This window comes from Xiphias gladius, chromosome 19 (assembly GCF_016859285.1).
Source record: "Xiphias gladius isolate SHS-SW01 ecotype Sanya breed wild chromosome 19, ASM1685928v1, whole genome shotgun sequence".
NCBI classification, from domain to species: domain Eukaryota; kingdom Metazoa; phylum Chordata; class Actinopteri; order Istiophoriformes; family Xiphiidae; genus Xiphias; species Xiphias gladius.
The window spans coordinates 5,073,362-5,095,414 of NC_053418.1; the positions used below are offsets into that span (position 1 = coordinate 5,073,362).

The 22,053-nt window shown below is 43.6% G+C and overlaps 1 protein-coding gene across 1 annotated transcript in view; it reads left to right on the forward strand.

Moving 5' to 3' along the window:
• Window positions 1-22,053, forward strand: part of kremen1 (kringle containing transmembrane protein 1) — a 56,412-nt gene that overhangs the window by 13,841 nt on the left and 20,518 nt on the right. The window contains exons 2-3 of the mRNA XM_040154464.1: window positions 7,668-7,830; window positions 15,735-15,826. Coding sequence (XP_040010398.1) covers window positions 7,668-7,830; window positions 15,735-15,826 — 255 coding nt within the window. The remainder of the gene's footprint in view (window positions 1-7,667; window positions 7,831-15,734; window positions 15,827-22,053) is intronic.

Here is a 22,053-nt window from a genome sequence, read left to right on the forward strand (position 1 = left end):
ACACGGACCCATTATATTTCAACCAAAAAAAAAAAAAATGAGGCATCATTTTGTTGAAATAATGACGTCTGTTTAGAATAAACAGGAAACAGAGCTGAGCTTTTGATTTGGTGCAACAGTGGGGTTTTTTTTTTTTGCATTAGCAGGGCAGGTCACATCGCTCTCTCCCCTCGACCCGAGACCTTTATTTATCCAAGTCAGACGTCATCTTCCCCGGAACCTGTAATCACACAGGACCTCTGAGAGAGAAAGAAGAGACAGAGGAGGTGGTGTGTGTGTGTAGGAGGGGGGGGGGCGTAATGGTTGCACACAATCCCCTGCAACAGCACTGACAGAGCTTCAGCCCTAACCAAACCACATATAATTTACATTCCTTAGATACCAGCTAACCTGAGCACAAACAGGACGATCAAAAACAGGTGTGTTTAGCGACAACCCTTCTCTTCTTTTTTCATGGTTCACCGATCCGTGAGGTGCTATCTGCCGTTCGTGTGGGCTTACGGTGTCTTAATGTACAGGGCAAAGGGGCCGATGTATGGATCTGAGGTCTGTCGCTTTCTGAATCTAAAGGTTATCGTTGGAGAAGCATGAAATGAGGAAATCATCCTTCAAGAGAGTGGACAGGAGGCTAGCCGCACAGCTTACATAATGTTACCGCAAATTGATTACTGCCTTTGAGAGGCTGGCCCATTGTGAGGGGAGAAGTTAGGGAATTGACAGACGTGCACTTAAACATACACACATGTAAGCTCACACATTCAGTGGGCGAGATCAACAATACGCTGATGAGTGGGTGAGAATGGCATCACCACAATGACACTGGCCCTACCACTGAGGGAACAAAGGAGCTTGTGTGCATATTTGTGAGTGTTAGTGAGTGTTTGTGTATGTGTGTGTGTGTGTGTGTGTGTGTGTGTGTGTGTGTGTGTGTGTGTGTGTGTGTGTGTGTGTGTGTGTGTGTGTGTGTTGGTCCTCCCTTCCCTCCACATTGGATTCATCTTAGAATACTGCGGCTGCTTTACTGATGAAAATTGCTCCCTTTCATTCTTACTGTAAATGCATCTGGGGGAAGTATGGGTATGAGAGGGGAGAGGGAGGGAAAAAAAAGCTGGAATGATGTGGGTAGGAGCACAGATTAATGCGTGTTTTGCCACTGCTTATGTTTATCGGGGCATCTGACAGTGCAAGTTGGCTGGGAGATCATTTTACCATCCATTTACAGGCAAAACAAAAAGGGGGAGAGCAAGCTTTAAACACCCCCATGCGAGGTACGCGCAGCCATTAGCAACAGTGTACCATCATGTCTTGTATCACGAGCCGTAGATCCTCTGGTTATCAAAGGCTGTGTGCTATGAGGAACCCATATGTGCATGTGTTATTTTCTTCACAGAAGACACACATTAGCAAGACATATTTTCTGCCTCTGAAGTCCTGCATCGGTGGTTTGTTTGCTGGTAAAGGGCCCCAGCACGCAGCTGCACCGCAGAGCTCCTCTGGAATAAGATTGGTAACTTCAAACTCAGACCACTGGGGTTAGAGATGCTAACTCTGTGCTTGTTGTTAATTTTACAAACCTGGGCTTTGTTGGCCTTGTTTGTAACATGTGGAAATGTGAAATAAGCCAAGTGCTCACTTCATTGGCGCTATGCACAAGAAGGAGAAAATTAGTGCCTGTGTTAACAATCTGCGGATCATAAAAACGGTCATTGTCCCACCCTGAGTCACTCTGTGTCTGCCTCTCTCTGTTTTCCTCTCTTCTTTTTTTTCTGTTTAACTTTGCCTCCCCTGCCATCGCTCTGTCTTTGTCAATCCTTCCTGTAGGTTCAATGCTCTGATCTAATTTGCAGTTTGGTTTAATTTAAGATGGACCGATCCAAGACGCGCTAATTGCGCACCTTGGAAAGCTCTGGACCGAGCACCCTCAGCCCATCTCGGCTTCCCTATCTCTGCTCCCTCCCTGCTACCCCCACTTACAGCCCCTGCTTTCTCCTGGCTGCAAAAGTCTTGTTAACTCGGGTGTCAGAGTTGGTTGAGAGCAGGTTCAGTGGTGTGTATTGGGTATACAGGAGATTTCCCCTTCTATTTGTTTAACCCTGTCACCCCTGTCTTCTTATCGTTTGGTGTGTGATTATGTGGATGTGTGTTAGTGTGTGAGAAACTATGAGAAACAAGGACAGCGTTAGTAGGTGAAGAGGCTTTTAATCTTGTTTGGAAATACAGCCTCTTTTTTTGGCAGATGTTGAGTATGAATTGAAGAAACCCTAAGGATGTGCCAGAGGGAACTAATTGAACACGACACCCCCTGCCGCCCTCATGTCAGGTCGGCTGGCAGGTCCCTGATGTCGACATTTTGCCAGTGGCTTTTTCCCCCAGGGTTTCAGCGAGCCCCTGAATGTCCGTTACGTCATCCTTAGAGTCTGCAGCTCATCAGTCACTCCCTGAGCGTCTGCCAAGAAAAACTCAAAAGCGTCCCACCTCGCTCCATCCTCGTCCGCTCACAGAGCCGTAACGACCCTTGTTCCGTCTGTGCTGTGTTTTGTCAGATGTCATCCCGGGCCACTATGGGAAATCCTACAGAGGTGGATGTTTTATCTGGGACGGTATGTTTGCTGATTGATTTTTCAAAATTGCTTGAGACATAACACTTAAATTTAGGGCCAGAGAGCGGCCTGTGGCAAAAAACAAAAAACAAAAAAAAAACTCTTATGCTTTCCATTTTTGCGACAAGCAACTTCAAAAACAGGGGTTTTTGGCAGTCCGTTAAGCCCACCACTGGCTCCAGAAGATTCGACTCTTTCCATTACATTACAGAGCTAAATAATAGGGGCCACACTAGAATGAGATGGGACCATGTTTTATAGGTGCTACCCAGCAACTTTGGCAGGGAGTCTTGTGGGCCTGTGGCGATTGTGGTCGTGAACTCAAGAGGTGGTTCAGTGGAGGGTTTTTTCAGGAAGAATGGTGGTGATAGAGGCTATTTTGGGAGTGAATGAGGTCTTGGTTTATGGCCTGGTCATCTGGGGCTACAACCTATGACAAGCGCATGAAATTAAAAGGAGGAGTGTAAAATCCCATTGAGGAGTCATTGTCTGCAGATTTAACTAGCTAGAGGCATCTGTTCTCATTTCTTAGGAGGCGACATTGCTTTTTTTGCACTTTCATTGACCCTCTTGCATGAGGGTGCTTTTAAAAAAACCTCTTATAGGAGAGGAGAGCTCAGCGAAGCAGGGAGGCAAGGTGTAGTCCATTAACTGCCAAGTGCCCCCCTCTGAAAAGTCACTGAATTCTCCTCGGCAATATTCAACTTCATTAAAAGAGCCTCACTGAATTTGTGACTATCTGTAAAACCTGGATAAATAAATGAGAAGCAGTCTTCCCGCGATCCTCTGAAGTCTGATGTGGTTTGATGTGGAAATGGATGCTCTTGGGGAAAAGGGGAACCAGACTTGTGTTACAGCCAGCTGTGTCCCCCCAGAAAAGAACTCCATAACCCGCTACATCTGGTCTTGCCCCGGCCCCCTGTTTTTACTACACTGACATTAATGAGCAGTACAACAGTAATGGCGGGACACTGTGGAAGGGAGAATTATTGTGGCAGATTGTGTATTAACAACCTGCACTGTCTGTCATTGTTGTTTGTAGACATTGGAAGGTCTCTGCACACTAAATTTATGAATTTAGTGTGCAGCTTGAAGTTTAAGGCGTGTTATTGCCTGTACAAATGAGTTTTTTTGGGTTTGTTTTTTTTGTGCATAATACTGTACATGCATGTTTACATAAATTCCTTCTGTGTAATTTTATAATAGTGGAAATATTACTCATACACTAAGCCTATTTTTGCTAGAAGCATGTAATAAAGATGGAAGGAGGCTCTTTATGTCAGCCCTCTGTGAGGAAGCAGTTGTCTGTAATTATCACTGCTTTTCATCCCTCGTAGCAAACACAACAAATAAGTCCTCTTGTGTGACCTGGCAACGCATTTCAGAGGAACCATTTGTCTGTAAGTTTGTTTGTTTGTGTTCTTGCAATCGCATGACCAAAGCCCCACACCCCCGCCCCCGCCCCCGTCCCCTCGCCCCCTTTTCTTGGAGCATCAAGTGCATTCGAAGTTGCAATGTGGAAGTCATTAGCCACAAATCCCAACAGATATAATAACAGGGCGATTAGCTCTCTCTCTCAGTGATCCTCTGCTGTGTTTTTTTTTTTTTTTTTTTTTTTCCTTTCGTTGTTGGGGTGGTGCAGTATTCTGTGAGTGCAGGGCTTGGTCAAGGGCGAGTCCTCCTTTTCCCTTTCCCGGACTCTTTCTATTTGTAGATCTGCATGTACTTTATAAGAGCCCCCCCACCCCCACCTTCTCTCAGTCTTTCATGCGGTGACGGTTCTGTTTCCCATCATGGCCTATGATGAAACCACACGAAAGCCCAGGCCCATGTGACGAGAGCGCAACAGTTGCTCGGTGACAAGGAAAGGGGTGTGAGGTGGGGACTGGGCGTGTTCAGAGGGGAGTGGGACTGAAGTGGTGATGGTCCAATCAGCAGATGAGCTCTTCATTTCTTCCAGGACAAGGATCAAAATGCCCATATCCACACGTTCCGACGTAAAAATGTGCCTTTTCTCTGTAGCTTAATAAATGTGCGGCCGTCCGCAGGGCCCTTAAATGGTCCATTCATCTTTACGATGGCCTCACTTATCTCTGAATCCTTGCAGATCTGCTACTTCCCATTCCAACCAGAAGCAAATGGTGCCTAGAAACCACATGGAACACCCCCCCCCCCCCATCTCCCTCCCAGTGGCAAACGCTGCCATATTTACCATCTCATCCTGGAAAGCTAACTTGGCCGCAGCAGGGCAGGATGTTTGCCAACAGCAGCTCGTTCCAAGCAGACCATGTGCAGGCAAGCTCTGCTTCATCCTCCTTTGCTACTCCAGAGCAAAGTTTCCTAAAGGAGGAGAGGAGACATTTACAAAGTCATTTGGCTCTTTGTTTTTGATACGTGCCCTGAGCAGCGCTGCATGCAGCCAAGTTCACTCATTTTAATACCGGCTCTTTTTGAGGAGAAGATATTTGAAGGACATGAGCTCATTTGGGATGCAGTCGGTTGCCCTGTCCCTGCCTGATGTTATCCGCTCTGACTGGGGCAGTAACAGTCGCGATTGCTTATGGGGAGCAGTGACTCATGATTGCGTTTGTGCCTCTGCCAAACTCTCAATAGCAGTGTTTCCTTCCCGTTCTTTCTGTCGCTGTCGCTGCCGGCATCCGGAAAAAATGTAAATGCAGTGAAAAGTCATCCTATGATTCCCATCTTCCCAAAATAGTATATATCAAATAATACATTGCTTATTCAAATACAATCATTCTTGAACTATACCCGGGCGGCTAGCTCCAATGTTGGTATCAGAACAATCCCTTATCTCCAAAGTTTTCTGAAGGAGAAACTCTGCTTCATGGATCATCTGCATCCTTTACACATGCAGCAATTGGGGCCTTCGTAATGAGCATTATTTATCAACATGCCTCACCTCTCCTCTGGGCGTCAGCCAGACGATAACTTTTTTCCTCTACCCCTCTCATTGCTCCCTTGTGTAAGGGTGGCAAGAGCGCGACCCCTGTTGTAACACCATTAAGCTGTTTTTTCTAATTTGATGGAGTTATGTTCTGCCTCAGCCCCTCAAAGGTGGATTTACGATCCGGTGTTTGATATCCTTCCATAATGAGGCGGTATTCATTTTGCTCAGAACGAGGGGCGCCCTTCATAGACAGTAGAATGGCATCATGATTGCAGGAACCTGAGACCCTGCAGCTCCTCGCTGCTGAACTCCTGTCAGCCAGACGATAGATGGCTGACAAGCTTGACCGAAGAACGCAGCCGAAACAACTTTAATTAAATGCAACTTTGAATGACAGACTGAGAACAGCCAGGGCCTCTGATTTACACTAAAATTACATACTGTACATACAGTACTTTTGCGGTGAATGCAAGAGGCTGGAATTCGGAAGCTAATTACTAAATGAAACATGAACATGACACTTTCACAACATTTATTTTTTGTTTATGCCCTAAAATTCTACAATTATTCAATTTCTAAACACCATCTAATGAAATTGGTACACAGAACATTGAATTGGGAGTTGATTTTTTTCCCACAAATAAAAAAAAAAAATCTCTTTTTAAGTATTTTTTTCTTAACTTTGAAATATTGATGTTGCCCAGCTCCACTAGACCTGTGAAATGACCTCTACGGGTTGCCATCTACGGATGGACCTGGCAACAGACTGCAGAAGTTGCATTGCAAGGCTGAGAGGCTAAGATGGGTCGCTTGTATATGAGTTGCATATGAGCTGAAAGGGAATGACAGAAAAGGCAAAGGCAGCGGAGGAGAAAGGAGAAGAGGAAGGTGAGAGAGATGATAAGAAAAAGAGAGAGAGAGAGAGGAAGTTGGGAAACCCTGAACTCAAGAGAAAAGTTTGAAAGAGCCTTGGAGCACAGCTGGCTCACCAAGGGGTATAATGACAGTCATATTGCAATGCATTAGCTCATACTCAGCCCAGACAGCTTGACTTGATGAAAGGGGCCGGTCATTGGCTAACCACGTACATAGCAACAAGACCCCGTGGAGACAAGCCAAACAAGCAAGTGTCGTTGTTTTGTTATTAATGTTTGATTGATGTAATAGTGCCATGTGCTCTTGCTTGACATTTTTAAACGCCGATAAGTTTAAACTAGAACGTGTTATGTGTACATGTTATAAGAATGAAAAAAAAAAATATATATATATATATTTATATCATATGTATCATATGTATCAGAACTTCAAGCAGTGGCCGTGTGGCATCTTTTGCATTTAGCTTTTGCAAGTTAATGTCATGTAGCGAGTGAAAAGCCAGTTTTTTAATCCCCGCTGGTGACACTGCAGGGGTATCCTGCTCTGTCAACAATCGTAGCGTTTATCAGTAATGAATAATGAGAAATCACAACAGTCACATAATAAATTAATATTTTCCATTGTAATGCAATCAGAAGAAGTTGCAGTTGTAGCTGTTAAAAATCTCTTGACAGGAGCGCCCCCGAGGCTCAGCTCGATGAGCGGTGAGGGCTCATCACGCTCCCATCAGCCATTGTTTATTTGAATTCCCTCTTTCAGGGAAGAAAAGCCTTCCACCAGCCATTGTTTTGCCTTGAGAGCCCAGCGCTCTCTCTTTCTCTCTCTCTCTCTCTGTCTGAATTGGCCATATGGTTGTCATACCCTTCCTGGAAATTCAAGCCATGTTTGCTTTTGCTGTATACTATGGGGCATTTTTTTCCAGGCTCATGTGTTGACATTAATTGAAAACAATGCTGTGACTGATTAAGCTTCAACACTTAGCACTTTTGGCCAGGACTTAAAATGAATTGTGCCTGGGCAATGAATTGCATTATTGCAGACTTATAGTCTATGATCATTCCAAACACATTTAAGCATTTTAATTGCACAAGAGTATTTCACAGAATCCAGATTCTCAATAAAGCAGGTCACAGATGTGGCTGCCTTTTACATGCCTGTTTAAAAGCTCTCGCCAAGCTTTTGATTTCCATCTTATTAGACGTCTTATCCCTTGTAGCAGGCACCAGATTTTGATTTTTTGTTTCATTTTTCTCACTTTCTCCATTTCATTTCTCTGTTTCCAGAGTGTTACACTGCCAACGGAGAGGACTACAGGGGCTTCCAGAACCAGACCAGCCTGCATGGTGGCAAACCCTGTCTCTTCTGGAATGAGACCTTCCAGCACCCTTACAACACCCTCAAGTACCCCAACGGAGAGGGCGGTTTGGGGAGCCACAACTACTGCAGGTGAGTCCCTTTTCTTGACCTGGATGTTTACTGATAGTGTAACCCACGTAAAGGGTTTACTTATTAAAAATGATGACACAAGCAGTTGACAAACCAACTGTTCCCTGAGTTTTGCTGTGAAGTACTATGGTAATGAGCCACAGGTTTTTATAGCAGTTCATGACACTGAATATCGAAACACAGGGTTCGGCAATAGTATGAATACTTTCTCGATAGGTGACAGGTTAAATCAAGAAATTAGTTTTTATGTGTTTCTGCCTCATCAGCATACGTGGCATCAAATATAATGGAAAAAATAAACTATTAAACTAAATAGGTTCCAGATCTTTGGGTTTTTGACCCCTAACGCAAGTTGGTGCCAATTTTTTGGAGGAAGTTAAATGAGGAAGTTAAACAATTAAGTATATTAACAAGAACAAAAATTACATCTTTAGAGAAAGGCCTGAATATTTATGAAAAACACTTTTTTTGCTGAAATTAATTTTTCTTCTGTCATAGTCTGTTAATCAGCTCATAACCCCTGAGATTCACCACCGAAAAAAAAAAGTTTGACATTTTCCACTTCCACACGCATTTGCTTATTTGCTGAGAGTTGGGTGAGACTATTGGTACCATTTTCATGCCGGTTCACTGAATATGAAGCTACAGCCAGCAGCTGGCTAACTTAAGACTTAAGACTGAAAACATGGGGAAAGAGCTAGCCTGACTCAAAGGTAACAAAATCCTCCTACCGGCACCTACTGTAAAAAGCTCTGGAGTCTCAGCGAGTTGCCAGGCCACAAGTCCGGGACAAGAAATAGTCCAACACATAACCCCGCATATAATGGCAATTTGTTGTTTTTCACACTTTGGCGTATTTCCCAACTTTTCTTTTAAGACGTCTTGACCCCTAGGTTGGGAACCTCCGCTTCATTTGCAGAAAGCCTGTGAATGTCCTACACCGCACAAAACAGCTCACCAGCAGCACCCCACTGGTGACGAGTATGATTTGTCTGAATGCTTTGTTATCCATTGGTATACAGCGGTTTTGTAGACACGACATTCAGTGGAGCGTATGGAGCTCACCAGCTCATGGAGACCAATGGAAATATTTTGCACTGCTGAAAGTTTTAGAACGTTAATGTCAATACTTTAAATGCAGCAACAGATGACTTTTCCCCAGAGGTCACACTCATCAAGTGCTGTATGCAGCATTTTGAACGTATTATTAATTGATAAATATGTGGTGGTGTGATTCCTGTAAGCAAATAAGACTGTCCTGCTAGTCCCTATCCATTTTAATTTGTTTTGCAGGGGTTGCATATGGGGCTAAGAGTTCATTCAGAAATTTTTTTCTGTAAGCTTTTCATTCATTTTTCCACTCAACGTTTCAAGTAAGCTTTCGCTCTGGCTGCCTGGAGGAATAACAACTGCTCTCTCTTGTTTTTTATTGTAAAGCAATCTCCTTTTGTTCTGGAGATTAGGCAGATTTACCACAGAATCCTAAGCAGTGGCTCACAGTGTAAGGCTGCCAAACCTTTTTTAGCAGTTATGCTGTAGTATAATGATAATTTAGTTATTAATGTAAAATGCTTTGAGTAGCACCATTAAAATCCTAGACAAAGCATTGATTTTCAGAATGATTTAGAACTAGGTCGTCGTTTTACAAAGGGTTTCAGCGCAGGGGACCTGCTCAGACATCCGCCTCTGAATATTTTATTGGTGGTACCCAAACAGAACATTTAGCCTTGTCATCACGTGGATGCAAACACGCTTGAAGAGTTTGTGTAAGCAAATCTCCATCCCTCATCCCTGGAATGTGAAGGGACACGGTGTCTCTGGGTGTCTAGAAAACCCTTTCTATCGTCCAGTCACACTCCAAGTACGGCTTTCAGTGTTTTATGCACAACTGTCAGATTTGTGCATTTGCAGGGAGCCACACTCTTTCGTGAATCAGTTCAAGCTCACCGAGACGTCCAGAACAGTGGCTTGGCCCAGATCGCCAAGCCATAGGAAACCGAACGCCCCCACCTCCTCTGCCCAAAGCCTCCGAAACATTTCTCTAAGTCATGGTTGTAAACTCATAACACAGCAATGCTTTGAAGTGGCACCGGACAGATTTGTTTTTACTTGAACTGGATGGGAATTCAGAAGATTTATGAGTGGGATACATGCAGAGGATTGAGGAAGGCTTTCCCTGCACATTAGGAGTGCATTATGTCCAACAAGCGATTCAAAATGGACATCTTCATTGTTTGGATTTGGCTGTTTTTTTGGCCACGGACGCAGTTAGCAGCTTTTCGAACTCACTGACAGCTCATAGCTTTGTTTCTCTCCTGACAGAGGGATTTCTGTCACATAGGGCTGTAGCTACAACTATTCTCAGTCTCTCTCAGACACCCTCCTTGTAAATAGTCACCCATCAGCAGTGCTATGGGGACCAAAGTGGCCACTTCATTGTGAAAAATGAGGGATGGCATTTATGGCATGTCTGCACAAGGTCAAGTCTTCGTGCATGTGTCCATCACGAGTGTGTGTGTGTGTGTTTTTCGTATGTGTGTGTGTGTGCGCGCGTGTTGCTGTGTGCGCATGTTGTTAGCATGTACCTGCCTGCAGAGGAGTAGGGTTATCCCACCGCAAAGAAAGATGTGTAGTGTTTGATTTGCTTGATCACAGAAACTTGGCTTGTGTGATTTTTTTTTTTTTTTTTTTTTTTCCAGCCATGTGGGGAACTGCCTTGGACGTTGTTGCTCAATTTGGTTTGCAAATCTCCTTATTCATCTGAACTGCATCTTGCAATTCAAATTCTGTTTCCAATATTTCTTTAACCCCCTTTAGCCCTCAGACTCTTGCTCACCTCCTTATCCTATCTGTTTGTTTTTCATCTGTGGCCTAAATTTTGGCCGACCTTTTTGGCTAGAATTCTTAGTTGGTAATTCTTAGACAAAAGGGGGTGATAGCAGAATGAGAGTGAGGAGGAGGGGTAAAAAAGGAGAGCCAGGGCAGTTTTGGCATGTGTGACCCTGGGGCCAATGGTGGTTTTATGAGAGGACAGCTGAGGCCGGGGCACAGGTGGATAATGCGACGCCAGGAGCCACTACACTCCAAACTTTAATACACGGCGCTAAGCACAAATCAGAGGATGAGAATTAGAGGATTACAAATTCACTTCTGGCCCCATCACTGGCTTTTTCCTGGTGGTGATTTAGTCGAGAGGGCACCACAGTGGTGTTGGAGAAAGAGCCCTTACAGCCCCCACATTTCATCTTTATAGCCTGCTATAAAATACCCCAGTGAAAACAGGGAGAAACTGGGCAGAGAGGAAATGTCACATTATTCCCCTGCAAAAAAAGGAGCACAAAGCCTCAGGAAAAGGACAAGAGCCCTGGTGTCTAAGCTGAGAGTTAGCGAGACTCATTTCAACAGTGAATGTCACATCACTGATCATCTGCGTGATTCATTTCATATCTTCAAGTAGAAGTAAATGATCTACTCTTAAGTCTGCTATTGAGCTCGAACCTCTCTTTGCATTCGCTCAGCGCATTTACATTTAAACAAGATGCTTTTTTCAGTTCTTTAAGTACTTCTTTGACCTTCTCTGCATACTTCACGACATTCATAAGAACAACATCAAACTAATCGAAGTTCAGATTTATATTTCAAATACGGTTCCTTCTAATCTCCTGTTTCCAGGCTCTCTCCCCGGTACATTAGTATTAGAGTGTGAAGTGCACGACAGTTCAGTGGGTGGTGGAATAACTCTGCCAGCCATTTCCTGGCTATTTATATGCAGGTGTGTGTGTGTGTGTGAGTTCGTGTACTGTAGAATTTATGAGTGTCCACTATTGCTTCTAATGCTTTTCCCTAACATAGATGAGATAATGGAAATGCCAGAGTGAATAGCATTCCCCAAGTTGATTGTTATTGTCAGGTGCAAATCTGAGGTCGGGCAAACTGCAGCCAAGTTGCCCCCCGTTTGTGTGACTACATCGTGATCCCTGTGCGCCGATTTGTTAAATTGAAGAAGTTAATACAAGTGTCCCGTGAGATGATACAGTGTGTGGCACTAAAGCGTCAGCCATCAACATTATAGTCATCTCAGAGTCCAAGTAGGAACCAGTGTCATGCAATGAAATGCACCTCTGCCTACAAGGACATCATTGTCCATCGGTTTAGCATAGCAGATGGGTCAAAATGCTACCATACCCATGAGCCTCAGCCGAACGAATGTCAGCGCTCTCACTGGAACTACTTTCTGCTGAAGAAATAGTTTCAAAGAAAACCATTGACTGTGAGAGCTCTGTACATAACTCAAAGTAGCAGGGTTTGTTTTTCTGGAAAAGATACAGTCGCTGTTGAATCATTTCTCAACGCTGTGAGCACTTCAAATAAGATTCCATTCATCCCAATTGCATTGTGGTAGAGGCAGAAGTCTCAGAAACAGATATCTTAAATTCCGGGCAAATAAAACCAAAATTATATACATGGCTATATATATGTAGGTGAGAAAAAGTTCCTTTGTCGTTTAGGTGAATTGATCCTTTTAAGACACTAGCCATGGAACATAGTGGCGTGCTTGCCAGCGACGCATGACACAGGGACATCATGACCTCGTACTTAGCACAAGTGGACCATGAGAGAACAACAATAGACAGTAGTCTATACATATGGGCCCACAACCAACAAGCCCTCTTCTTCAATACATGCATTCATACAGCGCAGCAGCAGGCAGCAGTTTGCATGCTAAATCATCCAAGTCAATTAAAGAGTCTTCTCTCAGGCAGTAAATTGCCAGACTCTGATCTGCTGTTGACCTCAAATCCCGATCCAGACAGGCCTCTCAGCACCACTTTCCAATCAGCATTTCTCCTCTTTCCAGTTCTGTAAAATGATGGAGGTTTAGCTTTTATCTTTTTTTTTTTTTTTTTTTTTTTTTTTTACATGTCTACCAGATTAACTAAACAAAAGTCAGTCTACAAACTCGCTTAAAGTTTAACTCATGAAAAACAACTGGAAGCATGTTATTTCCAGCGTTTGCTCACACAGTTTGATGTAAAGGATTTTATTTCACAGTGCCAGGCATTTTAAAGATGATCATAAATTTTCTGATTAAGGTACGTGGAAAATGGTTATTAAAGGAAAGCTTTTGAACAGCAGCCAGCAAAGAACAGCTGTTTTTCTCAGTGTTGAGATGTGAGCCTCTCTTGCCTTCAAATGCAGAACCTGGGAGCCTAAGAGGCACGACGCAATGTGGCTATTATTGGCTCTGTATCAAAGTGTGTGGCTCACTTCGAGCAAAATGAGTCAATCAGCGTAATTGTGCCAATTAAGTGTCCAAACATCTTCTGCAATCTACCTCTGGGTATGGGAGTGTTTCAACAAGCTCTTCTACTCAGAGCCAAGCGGTCCATATCTGACGCAAAACCTCCTAAACACACAAACACACACACACACACACACACACGCTGGCAGCAACGGTTATCAGAGTGTCTCCACGAGGGCCAAAGTCTTTCTCTGTGCTGCCGGGTTAAACGAATGGATTTCCCTTCATCATGGTCTGCTCTTATCTGCACTGTGGCACCTCAGCTAATCTGAGACTGTCTGCTTTCCAACTTCTGTTCCACCCTCCTTCCCCTCACGCACACACACACACTCACACACACATACACACACACACACGCACACGAGCACACGCAGTCACACACACAAACACAATGGCACCTGGGGCAGGATTGATGATGTTTCTCTGTCATGTGGGCCAAGCCGCTCACCTTAGCCGTGTGGATGATGTTCCCATGCTTCTGTTAAAAGGGAGTGTGCAGATGTGGGTTTGTGAGAAAGCGGGGGGGGGGGGAAACCCTATTTGGGGACTGAGGTTGGGTAGAAAGCTCAGAGGGGCCCACCAGATCATTTACTGATCAACGATGCCGGTGGGTCAGACTTGGGATGGGTGGTCTACTGTGGATGTTTTGTTTTTGTTTTTTAAATCCTGATGGTTGTAATTCATGTCTGCCTCCTTAGGGGGTGATTAAGAAAGTGCGGTAAATTACATAAGTGGCTGTAGATGAGTTCTTGGGAGTCTTATTTCAAATAGGGCTATTATACGTTGACAGGCATGAAAGAGAGAAGGGGAGAGAGAAATAGAGAAAGGGTATATAATCCACCGTTTTGATGCTTGGACCCAGTTTTTGCTCTTTTCAACCATTTCAGTAGTAGCCTTGGGCCAAACAAACAGGTGTCTCTCTGGGTGGAGCAACAAACAGATCTTGGCTCATGATACAGTGTTGAAATTTACTGGAAAACAAGGCCAGTTTCTTTTGAACATGGGAAAATTTCAGGTTGAGAGAAGTTCAGGGTTGTTTTGATGGCAGAATTGAAGAACAAATAAAAATGTGACTAGATACACTCTTTTCACGCATTCCCATTGCCGACAGGCTGCAAGAAAGAGAGCGGTACCTTTGCCAGATATCGACGGTGAGAAGCTTTAAGGCACTTAAACTTGAGTTCAACCCAGAGAAGGTCTTTACAACGACATCTTTGTCAATGCCTCATTCTGAGTGTGAAAAGAGAGGAGGAAACTCAGGATAGTGTTTTTGATAGGAGAAGAAAAGAAATGGAAACGCCCTTCACAACTTTTCTCACAAAAGGCGAAACGGGATAGTGCAGCACCGCAGGCCTATTTCAATATGCTACAATGAGGTGTGTCAAAAAAGAAGAAAAAAGGTCTCTGGCAATTACAGTCAGGGCTGAAAAAATAGCGCTGTCATCTAACAGGGCTTTTTGAGTCAACAGGGAGTGTATTTTTACAGTTCACAATAATCCTGGAATAGAGCTCAAAGAGCTGAAATAGCACCAGTACGAGCTCCCACCGCATGCTTGCTGCTTTGATTTAATTTATCAGCAATTTAGAAGTTGCCATAATAGTCATGATTTACAAAGTTGCGTAATTACCCTGGAGATCTGGAGCCTGCACAAAGCTTTTAGGTATTTCTATCTTTAGTCCCCACTCTTCATTGCTTTTGCAAGTGAAACTGAAAAGCAAAAACACCAAGGGGGCCTGTCGGTCTTATTATGATGGGTTCAAAGTGCCTTGATGAGGTTCAAAAGAGCCCGCAGCCTCACACAAAAGCTTTGCCCCATCACACATCCCTTTTTCCAGACCTGTGTCTGGCTCCGAACAAAGAGCCTTCCCCCGAACCTCCAACTCCCCCCCCCATCAAAGACCCGTTGGTCTGGCCCTTGACTGACATGCATGGTCAAGCATCCAGAGCACAGAGGAAGAGGCTAAGCCAACAAGCACCAGCGGGAGCCACTGGCAATGATTGACACGGCCAAGACAATCTGCCTCCGAGACATTATTCAGTGTTCAGCCCTCTGCAGCGGGGTCGTTTCTTTAACCCTCATGTGTCTGCCATCACCCCTTCTTCCCTACCTCACCCCCTCCACCTTTCTCAACCTTCGCTTTCTTTCTAGAATCCGTCACCTCCCCAACGCACCTTTAAAACTACATCCACAATAAGACGGACAAATCAGGTGAACAGCAGTTCCCTGTACTGCTGCGCCGAGACACCCAGATCCCACATTTTATAACCCAAGGTTCTCGAATCAACATACATACAGCTGAACAGTTAAACTTAAACTTAAGTTTGGCTACACTGAAAGTGAAAATGAGCGATCACAGAGTGGGGAGTAGAGGCGATAGAAAGCTTTTTAGTCTTCCCCGCCTGCGCTAAAATACAAGACCGGTGTTTTTGCCTTTATCCACTTTGGAGATAGTTTCCGAAAAGCTCCATTCTGGGTGGAAAGTAAATAAATAGATAAATAAAACTGCTTAATTTGGACGAGAAGCCAAAATGGAGAGCGAAAGATACTTTATTAGATTCAACCAGCGTAGCGGTCTAACTTTTCCCCCTCCGTGTCTGCAGGAATCCTGATGGGGATGTTCAGCCGTGGTGCTACATTGCTGATCATGAGGACGGGATCTACTGGAGATACTGTGACATCCCCTCATGCCAGAGTAAGGAATTCTTGCTACTCCTTTATCGTTCTTTCTGTCTCTTTCTCAGTGCTCTGCCCCCCCATGCCCTCGGGGCCGTATTATGGGCACACGGACCAGCCATTTTCATTTCTGTGCTCATCTGCTCGCCTGCTATGAATAGCTTTTATAGACTGTATGGCTTGTACACAGCTATTACCATCTAAAAAATGCCTCTAATTGCCTCCTGTCACCCCTCCTCCTACCATGCCCAGGCCTGTCCTTACTTTAATGCAAGCTGTCGATCACTGCCTCTGTGTGTGTGTGCATTGTTGTATGTGTGTTCATGTGTTTCCCCTTTGGCTTTGTAGCTTGTTTTGACACGCTTTTTGATGTGAGTGATTATATGCATCTACCTGTTTGTGGATGTATTTGTATATTTTGTTCACATGTGGGTGTGAGAGTGTCCCTGTCCTGTAATTCCTAGACGAATGTGTGTGATGGACTGTTTGGTTTGGGGGATTTTGTGCTTCTGTGTGTCTTCCCTACCCGTTTGACACATATTTACAAAGGGCTGCCTGTATTTAATCCCATTGCTTTCATTCCCTCCGCCTTTTTAATCACTGCTGTTGAAAACAGACTAAGGTGGATCAACCTACTCTGGAACTCCGGCAGAGGACGTTCGGATATTGTGATTTACTGCACGCATTTTTTTTTTTTTTTTTAAATTAACTGTCACCACTCTTACATTTTTGAGGTAATTAGATATTTATAAATATTAACTTAATGTTATTTCAACATTTTCCATGTGTGCTTCACTTTGCAAGGCAGATTAGGTCAGAAATGTTATTGCATACTTTTGGTAACTGAAAGAATCTGGTAACTGAACACAATGTGAAAGATAAAGGCAGCTGCAGAAATTTAGCCAAGCAGAACTCAAATATTCTGTTTAACTAAAATAAATATTCACTTTCCTCTTCAGTCATGAATTACATTCCCTTTTCTTATGAAATCTGCCTCTACTTTTTTGCTATTTTTCTCTGAGGTTACAAATTCCTCCTCTCTCTTTATCTTTCTTCTATTGTATTTCTTTTCCAGACACTTATCATTTTACTTCTGTTGTCACTGTGTCTGACCTCTGCATTCCTGAATATTTTATGTGTTACAGAAATTTAGTTACAATACTCAACTCTTGAAATCCCTGCCACGACAGGTAAAACCCAACAGATCGTATGCAGCGTGTGTTTTGAACTTGAGGTAAACTGGTGGACAGAGCAGTGACTTAAAAATGTTGTCATTTCTGTCACTGCTGTAGGTACCGGCAGGTCTCAAGAACCTCCCAGCCCCTCTGGCTATCCCACCATTATCCTGTCTGAGTGGCTTGCTTGGCCAGAGCCTGCTGTTTGAATGGCTCAGTGGCCATTAACCCATCTAAGAATGCCTGGTGGCTGGATGGCCTCTGTGTATCAATGGTATTTGTTGTGTGTGTGTGTGTGTGTGTGTGAATGATTTCATGTGTATAGGAGGTTGTGTGTGCATCCCATTAGACTTTTGACTGACCTATTTCAGACAACTGTCCATTTAGCTCAGTGTGTCTAGGCCAATATCCCAAACCTCTGGGTTTTCAGGAGGAAAGAGGAGAGCAGCCCACGCTGTCTCTGTTTGGATCGGGGCTCGTCTCTTATCTTTGGCGAAATTAGGCCAGCTTTTGTTCCAAATGGGTTTGCCATGTGCTGGTTCAGCGTTGTTTTTGTCTAGGATCCAGTGCTGTGCAGCGTGTAACCCATCCTTGCGACATGTGGCTCAATTCTAACGGCTGAGAGCTTTGCCGGAACCAAATGCTGTCTTACATGAACGTTCCTTTTTCTGTTTGGGCATTAAAAGTTATACAAAGGCCTGTAATGTGAGAAAAGGAGATGAGGTTTTTCTCGTGAGTCAGGCATCCAGTATCATGAAAACATGCCTGTTCAGTGGAGACGGTTTCTTCCTGCCGGGGTACCAGTAGGCTTTCAGACACGAATACTCTGTTTCATCTATTGTGAAACCACAATCGACACATGGTGCCTTACCTTCTAGCTGTGCCTGTTCCCAATCTGCTGCGTTTGAAAGCTTCAGCTGCCAATTGAGAAAATGCTGATGTTCTCTGAGTGTCAGTGTTCTCAGTCTGTGGCTGGCAACAAAAGGCTGAAAAACACTGTGGTGTGCCAGAGAAAGGGCAACTGTGGTCTTTGTTTTCATTTTGTCTGGCTTTTGTTTTGTCTGTGCCTTCATTTTGTCTACTCTGGTGCTTACGTTTGATGTCAAGTGGTTGGTAGCTGGTGGCCACTGGCCGAGGAACCTGGAGCCTGCCAACGGTCGGTCTGTTATCCAGCTGGGTTCCCTGTCATCTCGGGTCATGCCACCCTGGTGAGGGTGACACACCCTGGTGGAGCGCACACTGCCAGGCAGGTCACATGAGGCCAGAAACACATAGTCTGACAGTGTGGATTATAGTGTAGGTCACGACATTTGTTGATCCCAGTAATCCCTCATGGCAGCAGTTATCATGTGGTGGAACAATCTAAACATTTCAAAAAGGCACGCTGTCAAGGCACATCGTCTACTGTACAAATGGACATTTCCATGGTGTGTGTGTCGTCCTGCAACAATGACGCTGCTTTTCGAAGCCCTTCTCATCCCCAGGCCACTAAATGCTCAGCTAAGCATAGCCTTGTGACGAGTGTTGTTGTTTATTCAAGCCCGGTTCCCGCGTAGCAGATCAGCCCTTGCTCTGCTGAAAACTAACAGTTCTGATCTCAGAATCTCGGTTTCCCTACAACCGGCTCATTATTTTAACTACAATGAATGTGAAGATGTAAAAGTTACAGGGGCTATTTTGAGTTTTGCTGCTATTGTGAAAATCCGTTTTCTCCCTACTCCAGGTCAGTTCAGTGCCGATGCATTTACGTCAGGCTTTAGTGTGTAGGGCAGAGATGCCTTAATGTTGTCTGGCTTAGCAATTAGGTGTACTATATTTCTAATGAGGTGTGAGGAATTTTCTAGGGGAGCCTCCGACCAAACCCGCAGGTTCACCAGATACAAACTAGAGCTGACAGCTACGTACATTATTAAGGGACTGAACTTTTTAGTTCTACGCAAGTAGAGAAGTCAGACGATCCCTTGAAGGTCTTGAAAGTTTTTGATTAATTGCACTGAGGCCATTATCAGCGAAGATAAGCTGAATTTGGAAGTGCATTTTACTTACTTGTGACACAACATCCATTCACATTACTAATTAATGTGATTGCAAAGGAATTTAACGAATATCCAGTTAAAAATCGTTCAGTTAAGGGTTAATAAAACCTCACAAATTTCAGCATAGCTCTACTCTATGTCTCGTTGGTGTGATATTGTGGCATGTGCAGACAATAAAATACTTGACCATGGACAATGTGATAGTTCCCGTTGAGCATTTATCCTTTTTTTTTTTTTTCCAAATCTTCCCGTCACAGGGTGTTCCATACAGAAGGACATTTTGTTTTGGTGTGGCTCCTTGAAGATGACATGCATGTGCTTGAAGGTATGCCCTGGCTGGGTTTGATTGACAAACAGTGCAACTGTCAGAGTGAATTCTTCGAGCGTTCGCTAAGACAAAGCATCTTTGATCTGCATGTTGGGAGCTCGTCTCACAGCAGCATATAACCAAGAAAAACTTGTTGTGCCACTGTGTAATCCTGCTGTAACGAGACTTGCAGCAGCTGTGAGGTTTTCCCATGTTTCAGCGCAGTCCCAATGGGACAATGTCTTTTAGAAAAAAGGCAAATATGGAATACATTTCATGTGGAGGATAATTATGAGAATTTTTATGTAAAACCCAGGAATAACAGTGGGCCATAAACCCACTTAAAATCCAACATTCCCCACCTTTTATCTTGCATGAATCAAGTTAATAAACCTTTTCAGCACTCATTTTAATAGCTTCAAATCTGCATGTGCAGTAAGGATCCAGGTGGACCAAGGACAAGGTGCTGAGATTTCTCACTTTCAAAACTCCCGATTTAGACAAAAAGATAATAGGACCTGTTAATAGGATGGAAAACATAAGCATTATCCTATATATTTATAGGTATATATGTAGATATATACCTGCAAATATATAGGTAATAAATATATATATATATATTTAATCATTTTATAATCACACATTGTTATTGTAGCTGACAATACTTGCCGTGTTGTATAATGAGGCTCATTATCCCTGCGCCAAAATTCCCGGAGCGACTTTGTGATATTTTGAGATGTTCCTTTGTTATAGAGCTGTCAGCGCGTTTACACCTGAATATTTAACTGACTTGATGTATGACTCGGATGCCTCGCTTACACTTTGATCTATCTGAACAATTGAGGGAATGTCTGATAAACCTTGTCTGTCACCGTGAAACACTGGTCTCAACACCAGGGGCACCACATCCATTTGGCAAGCTAACCAGACACACCTTACAGACAATAAAACAAAGTAGTTATGTCTTTGGTCCTGGGTTTTTATTGCTGAATGCTCAGGAAAATATGCAGTGATTAGATATTGCCTTCATTAAGAGTGATTTATGGAGCTTCTAAATGGCGCTTTGAAGTTGTGCGACAACTGAGTCAAGCACCGAGTACTCATGAATGAATATGACTAGATATCTTTGTCTATTCATGCTTCCTTTGTTCGGCATTTTGGGGATGTAACTGAGCTGTCCAAGGCTTTACAAGGTTTCTTTTTCTTTTTCTTTTTTTTTTCTTAGTCTGCCTCAGTTGCTGTAAATGTCCATCTTCTTTACTCAGATATGAGCTGTTAAATTCACTGTTTTATGACATGCAAAAAAACAGACCTCCACTACATTTTAATGTAGAGATTCTTGCTGGATGAGAGGATTAATACCTGAAGCAGACTGGGTAGTAGGGATGTATCTAATTATTATTTTCGTTATCGGTTAATACACGGATTATTTCTCTGGATGGCAATGTTGGTACTGACTTGAAGTGATCCCCTGAATTTTTCCTCTAGGTCCACTCTGAGGATTTTTGTTTTCCTAGCGAAATGTCTCCCCGACTATTGGATGGATCGCCGTGAAATTAATGTCCCCTGGAGGATGTATCCTAATAACTTTAGTGATCCCCAAACGTTTCCTGTAGCTCCATCAGCATGTCAGAGTTTCCGCTTATTTTCAATATTTCAAAAAAATCTAAATTGTTCAGGCATTCCTGGGCCCCAGAGGATGAATCCTAATGACTTTAGTGATCCTCTGGCTTTTTCTTAAGGCACCACCGGCTGGTTGACGTCTGTGGTTGAGTGAAACGTTTCAACCACTTATTGGAAAAGAACGCCATGGAACTCGGTACAGTCATTCATGTCCCACTCTGGATGAATGGGAGTAACTTTGGTCAAGACAGTATTAGCTGATTCCAAAACACAGATCCAGGGCAAGGCCTAGTGGAATTGGATACAAGAATAGGTCCAACAGGTTTCAAAGCAAATCAAGATCAGACAATACCAGAGCAAAATCGGTCGAGACCAAAATAGGCAATAAGCACACCGTCACATTTAAGAATAATGATTTATGAGCCTCTTAAAGATGAAGAGGCGTACCTGTCTCTGCGCCAGCTAGGTGTATCCAACCAATTAATACACTCAATAATTATATAATGCTCACACATGTTATTCCTTAAATTACAGTGCTGTTAACTAAATAAAGAAATGTGGACCAGGTTGAGAAAAAGATTTTTAAAAAGTCGACCGGCTGAATGAATGTCTGAGACGAGAACAAGTGCGAGACAAAATAAGCACGGGGCTCGAGACAAGTCGAACATGTTGGACATGTGGTCTGGAAACTGAGCCCAGACTAAAGCACCACAGCCCTGCCTCGTGGCTGTTGTGGTTGCCTGAACCAGGGATGCTTTCAGGTTCTGTTATTGCAGTATGTACCTCACTCTCTGTCATTGTTTTCAGAGGCAGAAAATTTCCCCTAGGTGGTCTTATACCAGCTTTCACCACAACCAACCCTCCCAACCAGCATACTGAGGCAGGTTCAGGCTTCACTGAGTGGGGAAGGGTGTGTTTCTGTCTACGTGTGTTTGTTCCTGTATTTCTGACAGTGTAAAAACCAGTTAAGCAATTTACACGCTTAGCAAGGGGACATTTTAGTGAAGTGAGCTCATTTTGGAAAGTTCTTACTTCTTTAAAAGGCTTCAGTACCACAGGTTAAAATTATGAGAAACAAGGCTGGGTTAAGGTCATGTTTTGCTGA